At 37.8% G+C, this 20,482-nt stretch overlaps 1 protein-coding gene across 1 annotated transcript in view; it reads right to left on the bottom strand.

The window, feature by feature from the left end:
• IQCM (IQ motif containing M) overlaps positions 1 to 20,482 on the bottom strand; it is a 270,054-nt gene that overhangs the window by 215,798 nt on the left and 33,774 nt on the right. The window contains exon 4 of the mRNA XM_089911275.1: positions 2,898 to 2,988. Coding sequence (XP_089767401.1) covers positions 2,898 to 2,988 — 91 coding nt within the window. The remainder of the gene's footprint in view (positions 1 to 2,897; positions 2,989 to 20,482) is intronic.

The following is a 20,482-nucleotide window of genomic DNA, read 5'->3' as shown; positions in this document are numbered from 1 at the left end:
GGTTTGAGTATGCAGGCAGCTTTGCAAAACTCCATTTGAAATTCTAGAATTTTATTTATATGATCAAGAATGGGATCAACATACATAGTTGTAGTTTGCTTTGCTTCCTTATAACTAGTCCCTGGTTAACTATTAGTTAAATCTCCAAATTAGAACTATTAATTGCATTTTTCAATGATTCCCTATTAATGAAAGATTCTAACAGAAGTAGACCACAATTCGTTCACTTAAGCAAAATATTATGCAAACACTAAGGTGAAATACCAGAGTTGTTTCAACACAAATGTGAAATGCCATGAGGAATTCTATCATTATTTTATAATACCCTCATTCTGTTATTAAATTGATCAGAATAACCTAAATACAAATTGTTATGTAACACATAAGAAACTCCCACTGATCACAAAACTACGGGAAGAAGTTGAGGCTCACTTGCCTGAAATACAGAATGCGTTTACAGAAATGCAGTTGTCATACCTTCAAATGTACCAAATATTATTAACTAAAAAATTAGCTCTAATAAATAAATGCATAATAAATAAATTTCCTTGATGGAAAATTAATATTTAGAATGCACTCACATTTATCATTATTGAAATAAAAAGAGTATTTAATGTATGACAATTAATCTTTGAAGTTAGAATTCAAAGGTGTATTGAAGAACTTCAGTTCCTTAAGCTTAAACTTGAAAATGCAGAAGTATTCAATTTTGTTTTCCTTTGCAAGTCAAACATAGAGAAATTTGGGAAAAGGAAAAAAAAACATACATTTATAAGATTCCATCATATTTCTTCATGTATTTTCCAAGGAAATTTCTTTTGTTGGGTCAATATTTTTATGGTCTACCTAAAAATATTATGTGTCACCTTAAAAATTAGTGTTTTCCACAGCATCTTCTAGGAAATTAAAAGTCGTTTCTGTACAACTCCTCTCTCTGGGTTCTATTTGTCTTGAACAGAAACCTTTCCAGGGTCTCACAAAGAGTTGGGCAGTTCATGCTAATTAGTCCGAAAGCCTTCCCTGCATTGTTAACAACCTCCTACCTGATTTCCTGACTGATTCCATTTTCCTTTCTGTTGCTTATACCCTCATGGCTAAGTCACTTCTAACATTTATGAAAAGAAGCCAACTGCTGTGGCAGGAAACAAGTTACCGCCATAAGTTACCTATAAATAAAGACAAGGCAGGGCTTCCCTGGTGGCGCAGTGGTTGAGAGTTTGCCTGCCAATGCAAGGGGCGCAGGTTCGTGCCCCGGTCCGGGATGATCCCACATGCCGCGAGCGGCTGGGCCCGTGAGCCATGGCCGCTGAGCCTGGGCATCCGGAGCCTGTGCTCCGCAACGGGAGAGGCCACAACAGTGAGAGATCCGCGTACCGGAAAAAAAAAAAAAAAAAAGAAAAAGACAAGGCAGCCTTAGTGGATTGAAGTTCAGTCTCTATGTACCCCAAGCTGTCATTGAAGTACTTGCCCTTAGTTTCAAAGGGTGTTGATCTTCCTCATTAAGCAGGATTTGTTTTCATTAAACATGGATTGTTAGGATGTCAAGAGATCTTTATCTTTCACCAGTTGCTGAAGAAACAATTCTTTGGGAAATACTCAACTCTCTTGAGAAAGACATACTGAAAGATATTAAACCTGATCAGATTTATTAATGAGTGTTCTAATTTTCCCTAAATTATTACTATTCTTCCTTGGATTACAGCCCCATCTAAATATACTGAAAATGGTAGTTTTTCAACATTAGTTCAGTTAGCTTTTCTAGTTTTAAAGTTTAGCTGAAATTCTAAACTGTTTGGTTAAATTGCTATATTAACTACTCTTTTAGCAGGTAACACTCTGCTAGACCAACCTGGGTCTCAGGTTAACTTAAGTAAAGGCAAAAGAATTTTTTTTCTTAACTAGTATATTTCCAATACAATCATTTATTTTCCTTCCTAATTAATATCTTCTCTTACCATGGATAAATCCAAACCCTCAGTATTAAAGCTGTACATATACTCCACTCTTCCAAATTCCAGTATCGTATTACACTTTAAGCCAAGAAAGTGGTTACTTCTGAGCGTAAAACTTGTAGTGCTAAGCACAGTTTGCAGGATAAATGTTGGAAGATCCAGGACATTCTTTACAGTCACAGCAACATTTTTTCTAATTTCTATTATTTATAGCTGTGCCAATTACCCCACATTTCTGACCATGTTATATAATGAATTAATACAAAACAAGCCACTGAAAAATACATTTTAACAGAGCAGTATTTACATTCTACAAGTATAAATGTTCCTACAAAATGTGCTGAAGGGCCTTTAGAGGTTCTATCTGTAGCTTTAGGGCCAAAAATTATGTACACAATTGTAACATTACCCCAAAGATGATGCTGTTATTTAGTGGAATAACTCAGAAAAGTAACTGACCCATCTCCAGACACCTTTGGAAAGCAGAAGCAATGCTCAAAATTCCTGCCTTCAAACTATGCTCAGTAGGATCATCCTCACCTTCTGTTAGAAAAAGACTAACTTTAAATTATTATATTAAAAAAGAAAAATTATAACAACTCTTCTCCATAATAGCTACAGATGAATTATTAAAATACCAAACTTATGTAATATTATCATAAAATATGGCATTTTTCTCAAGAAAGCCACAAATTGGATTTGAGCTTATGCACTGTAAAACCCAGATGGTTTGCTTAACTATTCAGACATCTTCCAGTTCAAAAGTTAATTGAACTGAAAACTAAAATTTTGATAATTAATATGCTTTGAGGTACTCAAGCAGAAGGACAAATTAGCCTCATGCATGGGGTGTTAACAGACTTGAGAAACCATGACAATTGGTCAACAAATACTGGCAAAGTAGAATAGTGTATGTTTTCTATAAGTTAACCAATTACACATTACCTGGTCTTCGCATGGTGCTGTTGCTTCTCTTTCTCCATTTTTTTACTCACTGAATCAATATTAGTTACTATTTTACCCAGATTAACTTGTTCTGGAATTCGAAAGAAAAGAAAAGAAAAGCTTTAATTGTATACTCTTAGTTTTCAAGTTCTAAGTGCATTCTTTGAATTAAACTGCAAATCACAGATTATTTTAATAACAGGTACGATATTTTTCAAAAAAATTACTAACACAAAGATATGGTAAAAATAAACATTTGAGTGTTTTTTTCCACCCCATCCTCCTCAGATGTTTTGCAATTACCAAAATTTAGGACTGAAAGTGTAGAGTAAATGAACTGCATATATCAGAAAGGAGATAGCTTCCAGAGAAATGTCTGCAAGAATACAGCACATTCCAATGAGTACAAAAAGCCTCGTTTATACATATCAGCATTATTATCATCCTTATCTTCAGCAGGCTTAGGTTTTATCGCAGAGCCTGCTATTTTAAAATAATTTAGCAATCATTAGTTAATGTAAATAGGAACACTGAGTGCTCCAGATATCTCCTCCATTTGATAGAAAGACTGAAGTCCACAAAAGGCAAAGGTTCTGCTATTTAAAAAATCTAGTTCTTAGAGTCTATAAAGAAACCTACATAAATATTTTTAAATACCTATTACTTTCTATTTTGTACAAATAATGGGACTAACACAGTTTGAAACACTGCAACAAAATATTAAGTTATGTATCTATTAAAGACATTCTAGCTACTAGTTCAGGTATATTAAAAAGATATTAAAGATACAGAGAACATATGAGATTAAACCCTCTGTTTTAGAAATTTTACAAACTACTTGGTTTGTAAATGCTAACATTTTACAAACGACTTGGTTTGTAAATGCTAACAAATAAAAGAGCACAGTCGATAGCATTATATAATCTAGATTTAAAATGTATAACAAAGAACACAAAAAATTGGGAGAAATGGAAAACAGAATGGTAATATTTATTGACTATTTATATCAGGGGTGTTGGTTAGCATTCCCTATGAATTATCTCACACTTAAACCTCAAAACTGTTCTATTGTTTTTTGGTGAAGTATTGTGATTATTCTCTATTATACAGGAAAACAGTTTACCAAAGGTCTAAGTTAAAAGGTGCAGAGCCAGGGCACAAACCCATATCCCTCTGACTGTAAATTCACTCTTCTTCACTCTGCTCCACTGCCCCCAGGTAGAGCTCCCGGGGCCTCAGGTGCCTAACTATGGGAAAAGGATAATTTCTGCCATGCTTACTTTGGAGGGTGACTACAGAGCTCAAAAGACACACTTTACATAAAGATACACAGTAAGTTGAGAAATATCATATTAAAGTGAAGAAGTAGAGAAAGAATTTATAAGTTAGAGTCGTAAAAATAGAAACATTTAAAAATATCTGCCATATGCCAAGTGCGCTACTTGCTGTATACAGATTAGCATATTTTACTCTCACAACCACCCCATAAATTAGGTACTATTATTATCCCCATTTTACAGATGAGAACACTGAAGCAGAGAAACAGAGATTAACCTTCTTAAGGTTATACAGCTAGCAGGAGGTAGAGGCAATATTCAAACCCAGGCAGGCAGTCCCTACAGCCTGCATTCTTAATCACTAGGATACCCAATATGCATATTTTTAATTTTACTTATTTAAGGAATATCTACTGAGTGAAAATTGTCATGCTAACTCCTAGAGAGGAGATATAGGATATCATGATTAATAAAAGATTGCCACTCTCAATGGACAGCATAACTAACATGAAAATCACTCAGAAAAGTGAAGGAGAAAAAGGATGTGGGGAAATGTCAGGAGACGTGCAACCCAGATATCTAGAGAGTGAATTTTACAGTGATGCTAAAGGAACTAAGCTTGTGCTACTACAATAATTAATAAAGCAAAAGATATGCCCATTTTGAGAAAAAAGTATTAAAAACTTTAGGGATAATCCATTTAATCGCTAAACTGAAAGCCCTCTACAGTACCATTTAACTAAATCATGTTAGTACTGCATCCAAAATAGAAAATAAGTGCAATTACACCCCTTTCAAAAAGTAGTATAGGGGCTTCCCTGGTGGCACAGTGGTTAAGAATCCTCCTGCCAATGCAGGGGACATGGGTTCGAGCCCTGGTCTGCGAAGATCCCACATGCCGTGGAGCAAGCCCGTGTGCCACAACTAAGCCCGTGTGCCACAACTACTGAGCCTGTACTCTAGAGCCCACGAGCCACAACTACTGAGCCCACGTGCCACAACTACTGAAGCCCATGCGCCTAGAGCCGGTGCTCTGCAACAAGAGAAGCCACTGCAATGAGAAGCCTGCACACCGCAACAAAGAGTAGCCCCCGGCTCACTGCAACTAGAGAAAGCCTGTGTGCAGCAACGAAGACACAACAGAGCCAAAAATAAAAATAAATTAAAAATAAATAAAATTTTTTTTAAGTAGTATAGAGTTAATGAAGATTTCTAGAAAGGCAATTAAAGCATATGAAAATCCTACATTACTTCTAATTAGTTTAGATAAACCTTTAGATGGGGAACAAGACTTACTGTGTGACTTTGGGCAAGTTATAACATCTCTGAGTTCACAACCATTCCCTTTATGTAAAATCTAGTCTCTAAAACAATTACATCAACTCTAGAATTTCAGTTCTGGAACATAAACTATAAATCACTTCTGGTTAAAATGATTAGTAAGAGACAGGAAGACTGGGAAAAGAAAATGCAGGTAAAGTGATGAACGTTTGGGGGTTTTGTAATGAAATCAAACAAATGAAACATAAGGCATTAGAACTTCCAACCAAAGAACTCTAGTCCTTAACACTATTTACCATGTTCTTCTCAGAGTTCAGCTGGAATCAATCATTCATTCATCTGGAGTCAATCATCCATTCAATTTCCTTCACTTCTGAATATTTCACTTGTCTCCTTCATGGGCTCATTTTGCTATGACTACCTCAACTTGTAGTCTTGTTGTGTATGCCCCACAGCTCTTTCCTTGACTGCCTTCTAACCCTTTGCTTAAATGATTTGGTCCACTCCCATGGCTATTCATCATGTAAATGTGGATACTTCACAAAATCTCTATATCTTGATCAGACCACTCTCAAGGGCCAAATTTGAATAACTATCTCTATATGCATGTCCCAAAGACATTCCAATCAACATGTCCCCTCTCACAATTAATGACACCACCATCCATTCAAAACCCAGAAGTCACCTCTACTACTCACTCTCCCTCAGCCTCCTAGTACAATCAGTCATCAAATCCCTTCCACTTTTCCACTCATACTGTCTCAACACAGAGCTTTACCATCTCTTCTCTGGAACACTAATAGCTTCCTCACTTGGATTCCTGCTTCCAGCCATGATACCCTCCAATCCATCCTCCATACTTTCTATAAATAATCTATAATTTTCCAAATAATGGGATTTTAAATTATCATTGTTATTATTTAAAAATTTAATTTCACTGTAATCAGAGACCATGATTTATATAATTCTAAAATCTTTGAAATTTATTGACCCCTACTTAATAGACCAATGTGTAGTCAGTTTTCACAATGTTCCATACTTGTCTGAAAATGTACATCCTCTCACTGTTGTTCTGTACTCATCTAATAAATTAAGCTTCTTAATTTAGTTGTTTAAGTCAAATACTTTGTAGCCTTACTGATATATGTGTATGCACACAGTTATGTAAATATGTGTGTATACATTATTTTTTGCTGGACAATTTGAAAGTTGCAAACAGTATGACATTTCACCCCTAAATACTTCATCACATAACTCCTAAAAACAAGCACATCCTCTACACATTCACAATATCCACCCAAGAAATTAACATTGATACAATAAGACCTTAACCCTAACACTAACCCTAACCGGATGTATCTGTATACAAATTCCCATAGTATTGTGTAGGGACTATGTGACAAGTTCTCCTGGTCTCCATCCTATGAACACCTGGCTGCTCATTTTCAATCTCTCTCCTTCTTCTATCAGACCTCTAAAAAATGCAGTGCCATGAGCCTCTATCATAAGCCCTTTCGCTTGTGTTAACTTCACTTGTTCCTTGGGAGATTTCATCCAGTTCCTTAGGTAAATATGTCCATACACCAGTGACTCTAAAACTTTATCCTCCAGGCCATACCTGTCCTCAAAATTTCAGACCCATGTATATAATTGTCTTACACGTGAAGTTGCATGTTAATAAGCATTTCAAATATAATGTATTTAATAGAAACCTTGGTCTTCTCTTCCAAACACTGCTCTTTCTTGTCTTTCTTGTGTCAGTAAATGACATCACCACACAGCCACCCACTCAAACCAGAAACTCATAACCTGTCACTAAAATATATATCAAATTTACCAATTTTCCTCCAGTGTCACTAATACCACCACAATAATGCTACATACCAAACCAAACCAAAACTCAGTGGATTATAAGTTTAGATGATTCTTGCTCATGGTTCTTTGACTTGGCCAGAGCAGCTCCGCTTCAGGCTCTGAGGCACGTGGCTTAGATGGGCCATGCGGGAGGGGCAGCTACCTGGGGCATGGTCTTCTCATGGCAGAGCAAGGAGTAAGACATACAAGTTAAACCACTAAAACAGCAGTCCCCAACCTTTTTGGCACCAGGAACCAGTTTCATGGAAGACAATTTTTCCACGGACCAGACGGTGGGGGGATAGTTTTGGGAGGATTCAAGCCCATTACATTTATTGTGTACTTCCTTTCTATTATTATTATATTGTAATATATAATGAAATAATTATACAACTCACCATAATGCCGACAGGAGGCGGAGCTCAGGCGATAATGCAAGCGATGGGGAGTGGCTGTAAATACGATGAAGCTTCACTCGCTTGCCCGCTGCTCACTTCTTGCTGTGTGGCCCAGTTCCTAACAGGCCACAGACCAGTATGGGTCCATGGTCCAAGGGTTGGGGTCCCCTGCACTAAAACATTTAAAACTATTGCCTGTATTATATCTTGTCACCTTCCATTGGCCAAAGCAAGCACATGGTCAGTCTCAAAGGCTGGCCAGGGAAGGGAAGCATACTCCAACCCACGGTGGAGGAGGAAGAGAGCGGATGTGTCTTGAACAATAACTCAATCTAAGCCAACATTATCTTTTGCCTAGACTGAAAACTAGCTTTCTAATTACCCTCCCACTTTCCCTCTAGACTCTGCTCACTCCAGTCTACACACAAAGGTCAACATATCTTTTCAAAATGGAAATGTGGGGGAGACCTTCAAGATGGCAGAGGAGTAAAATGTGGAGATCACCTTCCTCCCCACACATACACCAGAAATACATCTAAATATGGAACAGCTCCTACAGAACACCTACTGAATGCTGGCAGAAGACCTCAGACTTCCCAAAAGGCAAGAAACTCCCCACATACCTGGGTAGGGCAAAAAAAACAAGAAAAAACAGAGACAAAAAAATAAGGATGGACCTGCACCTTGGGGAGGGAGCTGTGAAGGAGGAAAAGTTTCCACACACTAGGAAGCCCCTTCATGGGCGGAGACTGCGGGTGGCAGAGGGGGGAAGCTTTGGAGCCACGGAGGAGAGCGCAGCAACAGGGGTGCGGAGGGCAAAGCGGAGAGATTCCTGCATGGAGGATCACTGCCGACCAGCACTCACCAGCCTGAGAAGCTTGTCTGCTCACCGGCCGGGGTGGGTGGGGGCTGGGAGCTGAGGCTTGGGCTTCGGAGGTCAGATCCCAGGGAGAGGACTGGGGTTTGCTGCGTGAACACAGCCTGAAGGGGGCTAGTACACTACAGCTAGCCAGGAGGTAGTCCAGGAAAAAGTCTGGAACTGCCTAAGAGGCAAGAGACCATTGTTTCGGGGTGCGCAAGGACAGGGGATTCAAAGCACTGCCTCAACAAGCCCCAGAGATGAGCACGAGCCATGGCTATCAGTGTGGACACTAGAGACCAGCATGAGATGCTAAGGCTGCTGCAGCCACCAAGAAGCCTGTGTGCAAGCACAGGTCACTATGCACACCTCCCCTCCTAGAAGCCTGTGCAGCCCACCACTGCCAGGAACTCGTGATCCAGGGACAACTTCCCTGGGAGAACACATAGTGCGCCTCAGGCTGTTGCAATGTCATGGTGGCCTCTGCCACCGCAGGCTTACCCCACATTCCATACCCCTCCTTCCCCCCAACCTGAGTGAGCCACAGCCCCCAAATCAGCCACTCTTTTAACCAACCCCCCCAAGTCTGGGCGGGAACAGACGCCCTCAGGCGACCTACACGCAGAGGCCAAAATTTAAATTTGGGGCCAAATGCAAAGCTGAACCCCAGGAGCTGTGTGAAGAAAGAAGAGAAAGGGAAATTTCTCCCAAAGGCCTCAGGAGCAGCAGATTAAATGTCCACAGTCAACCTGATATACCCTGCATCTCTGGAATACCTGAATAGATAACGCATCATCCCGAAATGGAGGCGGTGGACTTTCAGAGCAACTGTAGACTTGGGGTTTGCTTTCTGCATCTAATTTGTTTCTGGTTTTATGTTAACTTAGTTTAGTATTTACAGCTTATTAACATTGGTAGATTTGTTTATTGATTTGGTTGCTCTCTTCTTTTTTTGTATATAGATATATATTTTTTTCCTTTTTCTCTTTTTGTGAGTGCGTATGTGTATGCTTCTTTGTGTGATTTTGTCTGTATAGCTTTGCTTTTACCATTTGTGCTAGGGATCTGTCAGTCCGTGGTTTTTTTTTAAATATAGTTTTTAGCACTTGTTATCATTGGTGGATTTGTTTTTTGGTTTGGTTGCTCTCTTATTTCTTTCTCTATATTTTCTTTTCTTTAATAACTTTTTAATTTTAATAATTTAAAAAAAGTTTTATTTTAATAACTTTGTTTTTATTTTATTCTCTTTCTTCCTCCCTCTCTCCTTCCCTCCCTCCCTCCCTCTTTCTTTCTTTTTCTTTCTTTCTTTCTCTCTCTCTCTCTCTCTCTTTCTCTGTCTCTCTGTTTCTCTGTCTCTCTGTCTGTCTGTCTGTCTCTCTCTCCCTCTCTCTCTTTCTCTCTTTCTTTCCCCTTTTTCTTCTGAGCTGTGCGGCTGACATGGTCTTGGTGCTCCAGCCAGGGGTCAGGCCTGTGCCTCTGAGGTGGGAGAGATGAGTTCAGAATATTGGTACACCAAAGACCTCCCAGCTCCACATAATATCAAATGGGGAAAGCTCTCCCAGAGATTTCCACCTCAAAGTTAAGACCCAGCTCAACTCAACAACCAGAAAGCTACACTGCTGGACACCCTATGCCAAACAACTAGCAAGACAGGAAAACAAACCCACCCATTAGCAGAGAGGCTGCCTAAAATCATAATAAGGTCAAAGACACCCCAAAACACACCACCGGACGCAGTCCTGCCCACCAGAAAGACAAGATCCAGCCTCATCCACCAGAACACAGGAAAAAGTCACCTCCACCAGGAAGCCTACACAACCCACTGAACCAACCTTAGCCACTGGGGCAGACGCCAAAAACAATGGGAACTATGAACATGCAGCCTACGAAAAAGAGACCCCAAACACAGTAAGTTAAGCAAAATGAGAAGACAGAGAAACACACAGCAGATGAAGGAGCAAGGTAAAAACCTGCCAGGCCAAACAAATGAAGAGGAAATAGGCAGTCTACCTGAGAAAGAATTCAGAGTAATGATAGTAAAGATGATCCAAAATCTTGAAAAAGAATGGAGAAAATACAAGAAACGTTTAACAAGGACGTAGAAGAACTGAAGAGCAAACAAACAGTCATGAACAACACAATAAATGAAATTAAAAATTCTCTAGAAGGAATCAATAGCAGAATAACTGAGGCAGAAGAACGGATAAGTGACCTGGAAAAAAGAATGGTGGGGCTTCCCTGGTGGCGCAGTGGTTGAGAGTCCGCCTGCCGATGCAGGGGACACGGGTTTGTGCCCCGGTCCGGGAAGATCCCACATGCCGTGGAGCGGCTGGGCCCGTGAGCCATGGCTGCTAAGCCTGCATGTCCGGAGCCTGTGCTCTGCAACGCGAGAGGTCACAACAGTGAGAGGCCCGCATACCGCAAAAAAAAAAAGAATGGTGGAAATAACTACTGCAGAGCAGAATAAAGAAAAAAGAATGAAAAGAATTGAGGAAAATCTTAGAGACCACTGGGCAACATTAAACACACCAACATTCGAATTATACGGGTCCCAGAAGAAGAAGAGAAAAAGAAAGGGACTGAGAAAATATTTGAAGAGATTATAGTTGAAAACTTCCCTGATATGGGAAAGGAAATAGTCAATCAAATCCAGGAAGGGCAGAGAGTCCCATACAGGATAAATGCAAGGAGAAACGCACCAAGACACATATTAATCAAACTATCAAAAATTAAATACAGGGCTTCCCTGGTGGTGCAGTGGTTGAGAGTCCACCTGCCGATGCAGGGGACACGGGTTCGTGCCCCAGTCTGGGAGGATCCCACATGCCGTGGAGTGGCTGGGTCCGTGAGTTATGGCCGCTGGGCCTGCGCGTCCGGAGCCTGTGCTCTGAAACGGGAGAGGCCACAACAGTGAGAGGCCCATGTACCCAAAAAAAAGAAAAAAATTAAATACAAAGAAAAAATATTAAAAGCAGCAAGTGAAAAACAACAAATAACATACAAGGGAATCCCCATAAGGTTAACAGCTGATCTTTCAGCAGAAATTCTGCAAGCCAGAAAGGAGTGGCAGGACATATTGGAAGTGATGAAAGGGAGAAACCTACAACCAAGATTACTCTACCCAGCAAGGATCTCATTCAGATTCAATGGAGCAATTAAAACCTTTACAGAAAAGCAAAAGCTAAGAGAATTCAGCACCACCAAACCAGCTTTACAACAAATGCTAAAGGAACTTCTCTAGGCAGGAAACACAAGAGAAGGAAAAGACCTACAATAACAAACCCAAAACAATTAAGAAAATGGTAATAAGTACATACATATCGATAACTACCTTAAATGTAAATGGATTAAATGCTCCCACCAGAAGACACAGACTGGCTGAATGGACACAAAAACAAGACATATATATGCTGTCTACAAGAGACCCACTTCAGACCTAGGGACACATACAGGCTGAAAGTGGGTATACAAAAAGATATTCCATGTAAATGAAAATCAAAAGAAAGCTGGAGTAGCAATTCTCATATCAGACAAAATAGACTTTAAAATAAAGATTATTACAAGAGACAAAGAAGGACACTACATAATGATCAAGGGATTGATCCAAGAAGAAGATATAACAATTGTAAATATTTCTGCAGCCAACATAGGAGCACCTCAATACATAAAGCAAATGCTAACATCCATAAAAGGGGAAATCGACAGTAACACAATAATACTAAGCGGAATGAACACCCAACTTTCACCAATGGACAGGTCATCCAAACCGAAAATAAATAAGGAAACACAAGCTTTAAATGATACATGAAACAAAATGGACTTAATTGATATTTATAGGACATTCCATCCAAAAACAACAGAATACACATTCTTCTCAAGTGCTCATGGAAAATTCTCCAGGATAGATCATATCTTGGGTCACAAATCAAGCCTTGGTAAATTTAATAAAATTGAAACCGTATCAAGTATCTCTTCCAATCACAACACTATGAGACTAGATATCAATTACAGGAAAAAGTCTGTAAAAATTACAAACACATGGAGGGTAAACAATACACTACTAAATAACCAAGAGATCACTGAAGAAATCAAAGAGGAAATCAAAAAATACCTAGAGACAAATGACAATGGAAACACGACAACCCAAAACCTATGTGATGCAGCAAAAGCAGTTCTAAGAGGGAAGTTTATAGCAATACAATACTACCTCAAGAAGCAAGAAACATCTCAAGTAAACAACCTAACCTTACACCTAAAGCAATTACAGAAAGAAGAACAAAAAAAAAAACCCAAAGTTAGCAGAAGGAAAGAAATCATAAAGATCAGATCAGAAATAAATGAAAAAGAAATGAAGGAAACAATAGCTAAGATCAATAAAACTAAAAGCTGGTTCTTTGAGAAGATAAACAAAATTGAGAAACCATTAGCCAGACTCATCAAGAAAAAAAGGGAGAAGACTCAAATCAATAGAATTAGAAATGAAAAGGGAGAAGTAACAACTGACACTGCAGAAATACAAAAAATCATGCAGGATTACTACAAGCAACTCTATGCCAATAAAATGGACAACCTGGAAGAAATGGACAAATTCTTAGGAAAGCACAACCTTCCGAGACTGAACCAGGAAGAAATAGAAAATTTAAAAGACCAATCACAAGCAGTGAAATTGAAACTGTGATTAAAAATCTTCCAACAAACAAAAGCCCAGGACCAGATGGCTTCACAGGCGAATTCTAGCAAACATTTAGAGAAGAGCTAACATCTATCCTTCTCAAGCTCTTCCAAACTATGGCTGAGGAACACTCCCAAACTCATTCTAAGAGGCCACCATCACCCTGATACCAGAACCAGACAAAGATGTCTCAAAAAAAGAAAACTAAAGGCCAATATCACTGATGAACATAGATGCAAAAATCCTCAACAAAATATGAGCAAACAGAATCCAACAGCACATTAAAGGGATCATACACCATGATCAAGTGGGGTTTATCCCAGGAACGCAAGGATTCTTCAATACATGCAAATCCATCAATGTGATAAACCATATTAACAAATTGAAGGAGAAAAACCATATGATCATCTCAATAGATGCGAAAAAGCTTTTGATAAAATTCAACACCCATTTACGATAAAAGCCCTCCAGAAGGCAGGCATAGAGGGAACTTTCCTCAACATAATAAAGGCCATATATGACAAACCCACAGCCAACATTGTTCCCAGTGGTGAAAAACTGAAACCATTTCCTCTAAGATCAGGAACAAGGTTCCTGAGACAAGGAACAAGGTTCCTGAGAGACAAGGTTGTCCACTCTCACCATTATTATTCAACATAGTTTTGGAAGTTTTAGCCACAGCAATTAGAGCAGAAAAGAAGATGTCCTCAGAGACACCTTCATGACATTTACGTCTAAAGTATGTCCCCAGTCTACAACATCACTCTATTTTCTTCACTGTGACCTTCACATTTCATGATTATCTTGTCTATCTGTTTGCTTGCTTTTTGTGTATTTTCTCCCAGCAGAATATAAGCTCCATTTTCACAACTATATCACCAGTGTCAAGAAGAGTGGTTGGCATATAATAGATGTTTAATAAATAAATAATGAATGAATGAATGAATTTTTCTCTTGGTATATTATGAGCTATTTAAAATGGAACATTTTTATTCCGTTTCTAACTCACACATAGCATTATAAATCAGCAGCCCAATAAATATTAATTGAATAAATGAAGTAATTAATGTGTTTACTAGATATAGATGTAATAAATTTCAGATTTCATTGTCATGTCAGAAAGCGGAATAAAGATATTTGTGCTAGACAGGTTATCTGAATACTTCAGATTTCACTTACATTTTTCTACTCCACCCTCATGTAGTTATTATTGTCCAGTATAATACCCTTCAACAAATAAATTATTATTAACTACCTCCCTTCAGCCATGTGTCAGAGCCAATGGAGGTTATAGGAAAAGGGGGAAACATCACCACCACTTTGCAGAAGTTCATATCCTATCAATCCCAAAGTAATGGTAGTCATTCATTCATTGTTGAACAAATACCTCAGTGCCTAGCCTAGCATATATTAGGTACTCAATAAATGCTGAATGAACAAACAGAAGTCAGCCAGGAACCAAGAGCAGAGTTGAATTAAATGCAAGAGAATATGTAATTACACGTGATGTCAGCAGAAGAGTACTGTAAATTAATCCATGTTTTGCCAGCACAATTTAACTCCACTATGAGACCTCAGTGTATAAAACAATAGTGTGAAATGTTTTTAAAAACATCTTGAATTTTTTAAAAAAACAAAAAATAGATAACTATTTCAGGAATATAAAAATATAATGTAATAGTAATGAAGAGGAGGACAAAAATTATACAATTCCAATAAGCTTTAAGATATTTTACTCAAGTATAATCAATTCGATATCTATTGGTACAAATTATTAAATTAACTGATATATTTCAGGAATCAGAATCTCATCCTCCAGGTGGGTATACTGTATTGTTTATGACGGATAATACAGAGAAGTGGTTAAGAAAGCAGACAGACTCAAGGGGGTATACATTTGAACTTCATCATCAGTATGACCCTCAGCAAGTTATATTCTATCTCTGAGTTCAGCATCTTCATTTGTAAAAATGTCTATGATGATAATAGATTGCTATGAAGACTGCATGAGTGATACATGCAAAATACTTAGCACAACACCTGGTTTCATAGTAAGTGCTCAATAAAATTAGTGATACAATGGTAATAATGATGAAAATTATAAGAACATGACATTGATTACAGTCTATACAGGAGATGAAGCAGACATATAACATGTTATAAGTGCCATAAGATAAAGTGCTACCAAAATACTATATCAAGTATGTAAACTTGAAGTAATAGCACAACATATTAAAAACAAAACACAGTCATATTATGCTAAATAAATACTCCTATGCCTAAAACTTCTCCATCAAGCATTCATTTCTCTCTTACCCAGTCATAAATTACAACAGTACTCATCAAGCCTTTGGCAAATTAGGTAGCATACACTATTCTCCCAGAAGGAAAATAATGCCAGTTACACCTTAGTGAAATAGCTGAATCTCTACCAAATAAATACCATAGCCAAAGGCTTAACAAAATTGTCCAGAAGAAATGTGTTTATATTGATCTTCTTGGGCTACCCTCTCCAACAAAAACCAAACAAAAAACTAAAAGACAAACAACAACAAAAATCCAAAGATGTGGCTACAATTCAATGACTCTCACAAATCAACCCGATGGGAAAATACTGGTGTATATCTCTAGTCAGTTTATCCCTTGATCTTTCCCTTACACAAAATTAAAACAGATGTCAGGAAATAATCCTCCATGAATGTTTTCACAATTTCTGCAGTGTCAAGGATTTCTGAGCAACAAATTCTGGAACCTGGGTTAAAGGATGCTCAAATAGCAAACAAGCCATGGAAGTTAAAGACCCAGAAGAGATTTAGAGGCACCTCCTCTGGAGCCATTTACTTACATTCCAAAAAGTAACAGACTTAGAGAACTTCACTTCACCTCCTCTTCCCAGAATGGATTTGCTTACATTTATACAGCACTTCTTCTCTCTCTATATTGGGGAGGAGAGGTAATTGTGCCAAATGCCCTATATAAACACTAAGATTCATAATTTCAGACTTCCTCTTCTGTGGTACTCCCTCCAGTGTATCTGAGGCATGAGGAAACTGAGGTAAGATGCTCTCTGAGTAATTAAAAGTCTGTCTCCAATCCAGAAACCTCATGTTTCTTATCAGGATTACAGATGTGGATGGATGAATATATGGAAGATAGACAGACAGACAGATAGATAAGACTTAACATAAACAGGGCTGATATACTCCTATGAACTCATCTTTCCTTCCCATTGTGTCTGATCTAGGAAATATAGGAGACTTAGTAATAAGTCCAAATCTCTTTGAACATGCTTCCCAAAAGTGAGACATACAAACAAATTGAGTCTCAGTAGCAAGTAAAACATAAGGACACTCTCACATAGGGCCTGAATCAGATTTTGATTCAAAGAACTCAAAGAAATCATTCGACTCTAGCTGGAATACTGTCTGAAGAAACTTAGGAAGAGAACAATCATTAGGAGGGGTGACAGGTGTAAAGACAATCAATATAAAACTAATTATATTCACTTGTCAGGTGGGAAAAATACAAGCAATCACGGAGAAGCTTCCAATACCACAGCCCTTTATTATAACCATTTAGTAACCTTGACATAGCAAGGAGGATATTCATTTATAATTTTATTCTTCACAGCAGATATTAGTGGGGTGAGAAGGGAGTAATTATTAGGGCAGGGCTGCTAAACATAGATGGTCGTAACTTGAAGGCATTAGTGAGTGCTTGCAAATGGAGACTGTTTTCATTTATTCATTTTTGGTAGCATTAATCACGTTGCATCCTGCAGTGGTGTTGTCATTTCTCTTGCATGCACACACTGAATTTCTGAGCAGCACTATGCAATTGTGTCTCACACGCTCTGGCATTTCCATTTCATGCTTCACAGTTTTAGTGTCACTTTGAGGTTTGAAATGTTTCACAGTTATTTGCTATATGTGGGTGCCAAAAAAAAAAAAGTCAGCCTATATCACTGAAAAAGATACTGCAAGAATAGAAAATGGCTAGAATCAGATGGGAATTTCTGTCCCATTAATATTCAGAACTTTATCATGAATCAATTTACTTTTTATCAAAATCTAATTTATGTTTTACAGATGCATGAGTGCATACAATTATTTTGCTCACCACATACAGTTCTTATAAAGTTAAACATAAACTTTTATTGATGTAGATAAGATTCTATAATTAGAAGGAAACTGAAAATACCATACATCTTTTCTAGCCTACAACTTACCCATATGCTCTAACATAACAAACCCAAAAGCCTCCATTCAGTCACCTGATCTAACCCAGTATATTGACTGAATTTCTATCTATACATCTTGACGCATGTTTCAGTTTAATGTGTTAAAGTGAGCCTATTTAAACAAAGATAGAATAACTATATCTGTCACAAATATAAATGCATTAAGACTGATCATACACTGAACAACATATTGATCGATATCTACAAATATTGACAGATTTTACTGTCAATTTTGGTAAATACACACTTGATGACTTATTTCTGACTGTATATTCTTGCTAGGCATGACTTACACACTTCACACATACAGCAGTTGGGCATTTGACCACCCAAATACTGCATGCATTTTTTTATTAACATAACCTGTCCAGTAGTGAACCAAATAATTAAATAAATAAATGATGATAAACATTTTAAGACACACAAAAAAGGAAGCTTCCCACACAAGAGAATTATCTAGAATAAGCACTTGTCACAAATCAAGCACTAAGTCAAGGTTTATCCTCTTCCTCCCCTTGTCTTTCCAACTGCACAAGATGCCTCCTCAAGTTTAAATGTCTGGTTTGTTTCATTACAAATAGAAACTGAGAGCCATTGGTGAGCATGAAAAGAGAGCAAAAGAGAAATAAGCAAATACAGGTGGAAACTAAAGTAGTGACATGTTTACAAATGCTGTAAGTTTTTAATATCTGAAATGATTTCCCTCTGACACTCTAAAATAATTTTTCCCTTGTTGGAAGAGGGAATTTATGCTTAAATGTGGCAATCTGAAAGATTACAATTGCTGGAAAGTAAAAGAGTAACTTTTCCATCTAGTGCTTAACAAAGAAACAAATAATGACTAATAATGCTGACGTGTTGCCAGAATGACTAAAAATTCGAAGGGGCTACTCTAGTTTCAAATATTCCATCAGGAATCCAGGGTAATCCTGAAAGTGGGTGTGTGGAGACAAAGCTGACCTCCACAGAATGGACAATGGGTGCATGAAAAGCTGATCAAGACAGAATGCTAGCATGGTCTGGACTGTGTTCCCAACTTAACCTAAACTCTAACTTGACAAGGCAACACTAAAAATTCAAAACGATCTCTACTGATTATATTGCACATTTGCAACTTTCTCTTTAAATGCACGCACAATTAAATGCTTAGCAGCAACCACCACAGCAAAAGATTTAAAACATAAAACTTCTTTACAGTAAGGATGAAAGTAGGCTACTTAGAAAGCAACAATGTTACACTATTTAAAAGGTTTTGATTTAATTTGATTACCTATATTAGCCACCTGGACTGAACATTCTGACCCTAGGTTTACTGTAGCCCCAAAGTACTGAAAGTGTACCAAACAGCCCCATGAAATTAAAAAAAGGATCTCAAAATAAATGAATTATAATTCATATTAAAGTTAAAATTAACACTTCCCAGTGGCAGGTTTAGAACTGGGGGTGGAGGGGTGGGGTGAGGAGTGGAAGAAATGGACCACACAATATATGCAAACTTCATAACTATCACAACTTCCTCCAAAAAGAGAGGCAAATATTGGTATAGAAGGTAGACCAGGGCCTCTAACTATGGTCTCTAAAGAGACCTATAGGGCCTTCAGTCAATTATGTTTGCTTATCTTTAATTAGGAACATGTTGCCCTTTGTGTATCAGACTTTGTCAGATGCCAAGGGGTTAACAAAAGCTAGAAAAATTATGGTCAGAGCCATCAACAGACTTAGAGAATAATACCTTATGAAGAATATGAAGTCATTTTAATTATATTTAGAAAGTAATAATTCAGAATATTCCTGAGACTGCCAAAGGGAAAATGACTACTGTTAAAAGGAAAATTACACTAATGGTCAACTGTTGGGTAGCTGAGAATATTCCAATAAAAATGTGAGAGAATTCGACTCAGAGGGCAGACAGCAGAAGCAAGAAGAACTACAATTCTGCAGCCTGTGGAACGAAAACTACATTCACAGAAAGACAAAATGAAAAGGCAGAGGAATATATACCAGATGAAGGAACAAGACGAAACCCCAGAAAAACAACTAAATGGAGTGGAAATAGGCAACCTTTCAGAAAACAGAATTCAGAATAATGATAGTGAGAGTGATCCAGGACCTTGGAAAAAGAAAGGAGGCAAAGATCTAGAAGATGCAAGAAATGTTTAACAAAGACCTAGAAGAATTAAAGAACAAACATCTAGAAGAATTAAAGAACAAACAAAAAGAGATGAACAATACAATAACTGAAATGAAAAACAGCAGGAATCAATAGCAGAATAACTGAGGCAGAAGATCAGATAAGTGACCTGGAAGACAGAATGGTGGAATTCAGTGCCACGGAACAGAAAAAAGAAAAAAGAATGAAAAGAAATGAAGACAGCCTAAGAGACCTCTGGGACTACTTTAAATGCACCAACATTCACATTATAAGGGTCCAGAGGAGAAGAGAGAGAGAAAGGACCTAAGAAAATATTTGAAGAGATTAGAGTCGAAAACTTCCCTGACATGGGAAAGGAAATATCAACCCAAGTCCAGGAAGCACAAAGAGTCCCAGACAGGATAAACCCAAGAAGAAACACACCAAGACACATAGTAACCAAATTGACAAAAATTAAAGACAAAGAAAAATTATTAAAAGCAACAAGGGAAAAATGACAAAATACATACAAGGGAACTCCCATAAGGTTAACAGCTGATTTCTCAGCAGAAACTCTACAAGCCAGAAGGGCCTGGCATGATATATTTAAAGTGATGAAAGGGAAAAACCTACAACCAAGATTACTCTAGCCGGCAAGGATCTCCTTCAGATTTGATGGAGAAATCAAAAGCTTTACAGACAGCAAAAGCTGAGAGAATTCAGCACCACAAAACCAGCTCTACAACAAATACTAAAGGAACTTATCTAAATGGGAAACACAAGAAAAGGACTTACAAAAACAAACCCAAAACAATTAAGAAAATGGTAATAGGAACATACATATCGATAATCACCTTAAATGTGAATGGATTA

This window comes from Delphinapterus leucas, chromosome 5 (genome assembly GCF_059928025.1).
Source record: "Delphinapterus leucas isolate spDelLeu-1000000601 "Yukka" chromosome 5, BTC_Dleu_Yukka2, whole genome shotgun sequence".
NCBI lineage: Eukaryota > Metazoa > Chordata > Mammalia > Artiodactyla > Monodontidae > Delphinapterus > Delphinapterus leucas.
Note: the sequence above shows the minus strand (reverse complement) of the source record. Positions and strands in the feature narration are given on the sequence as shown.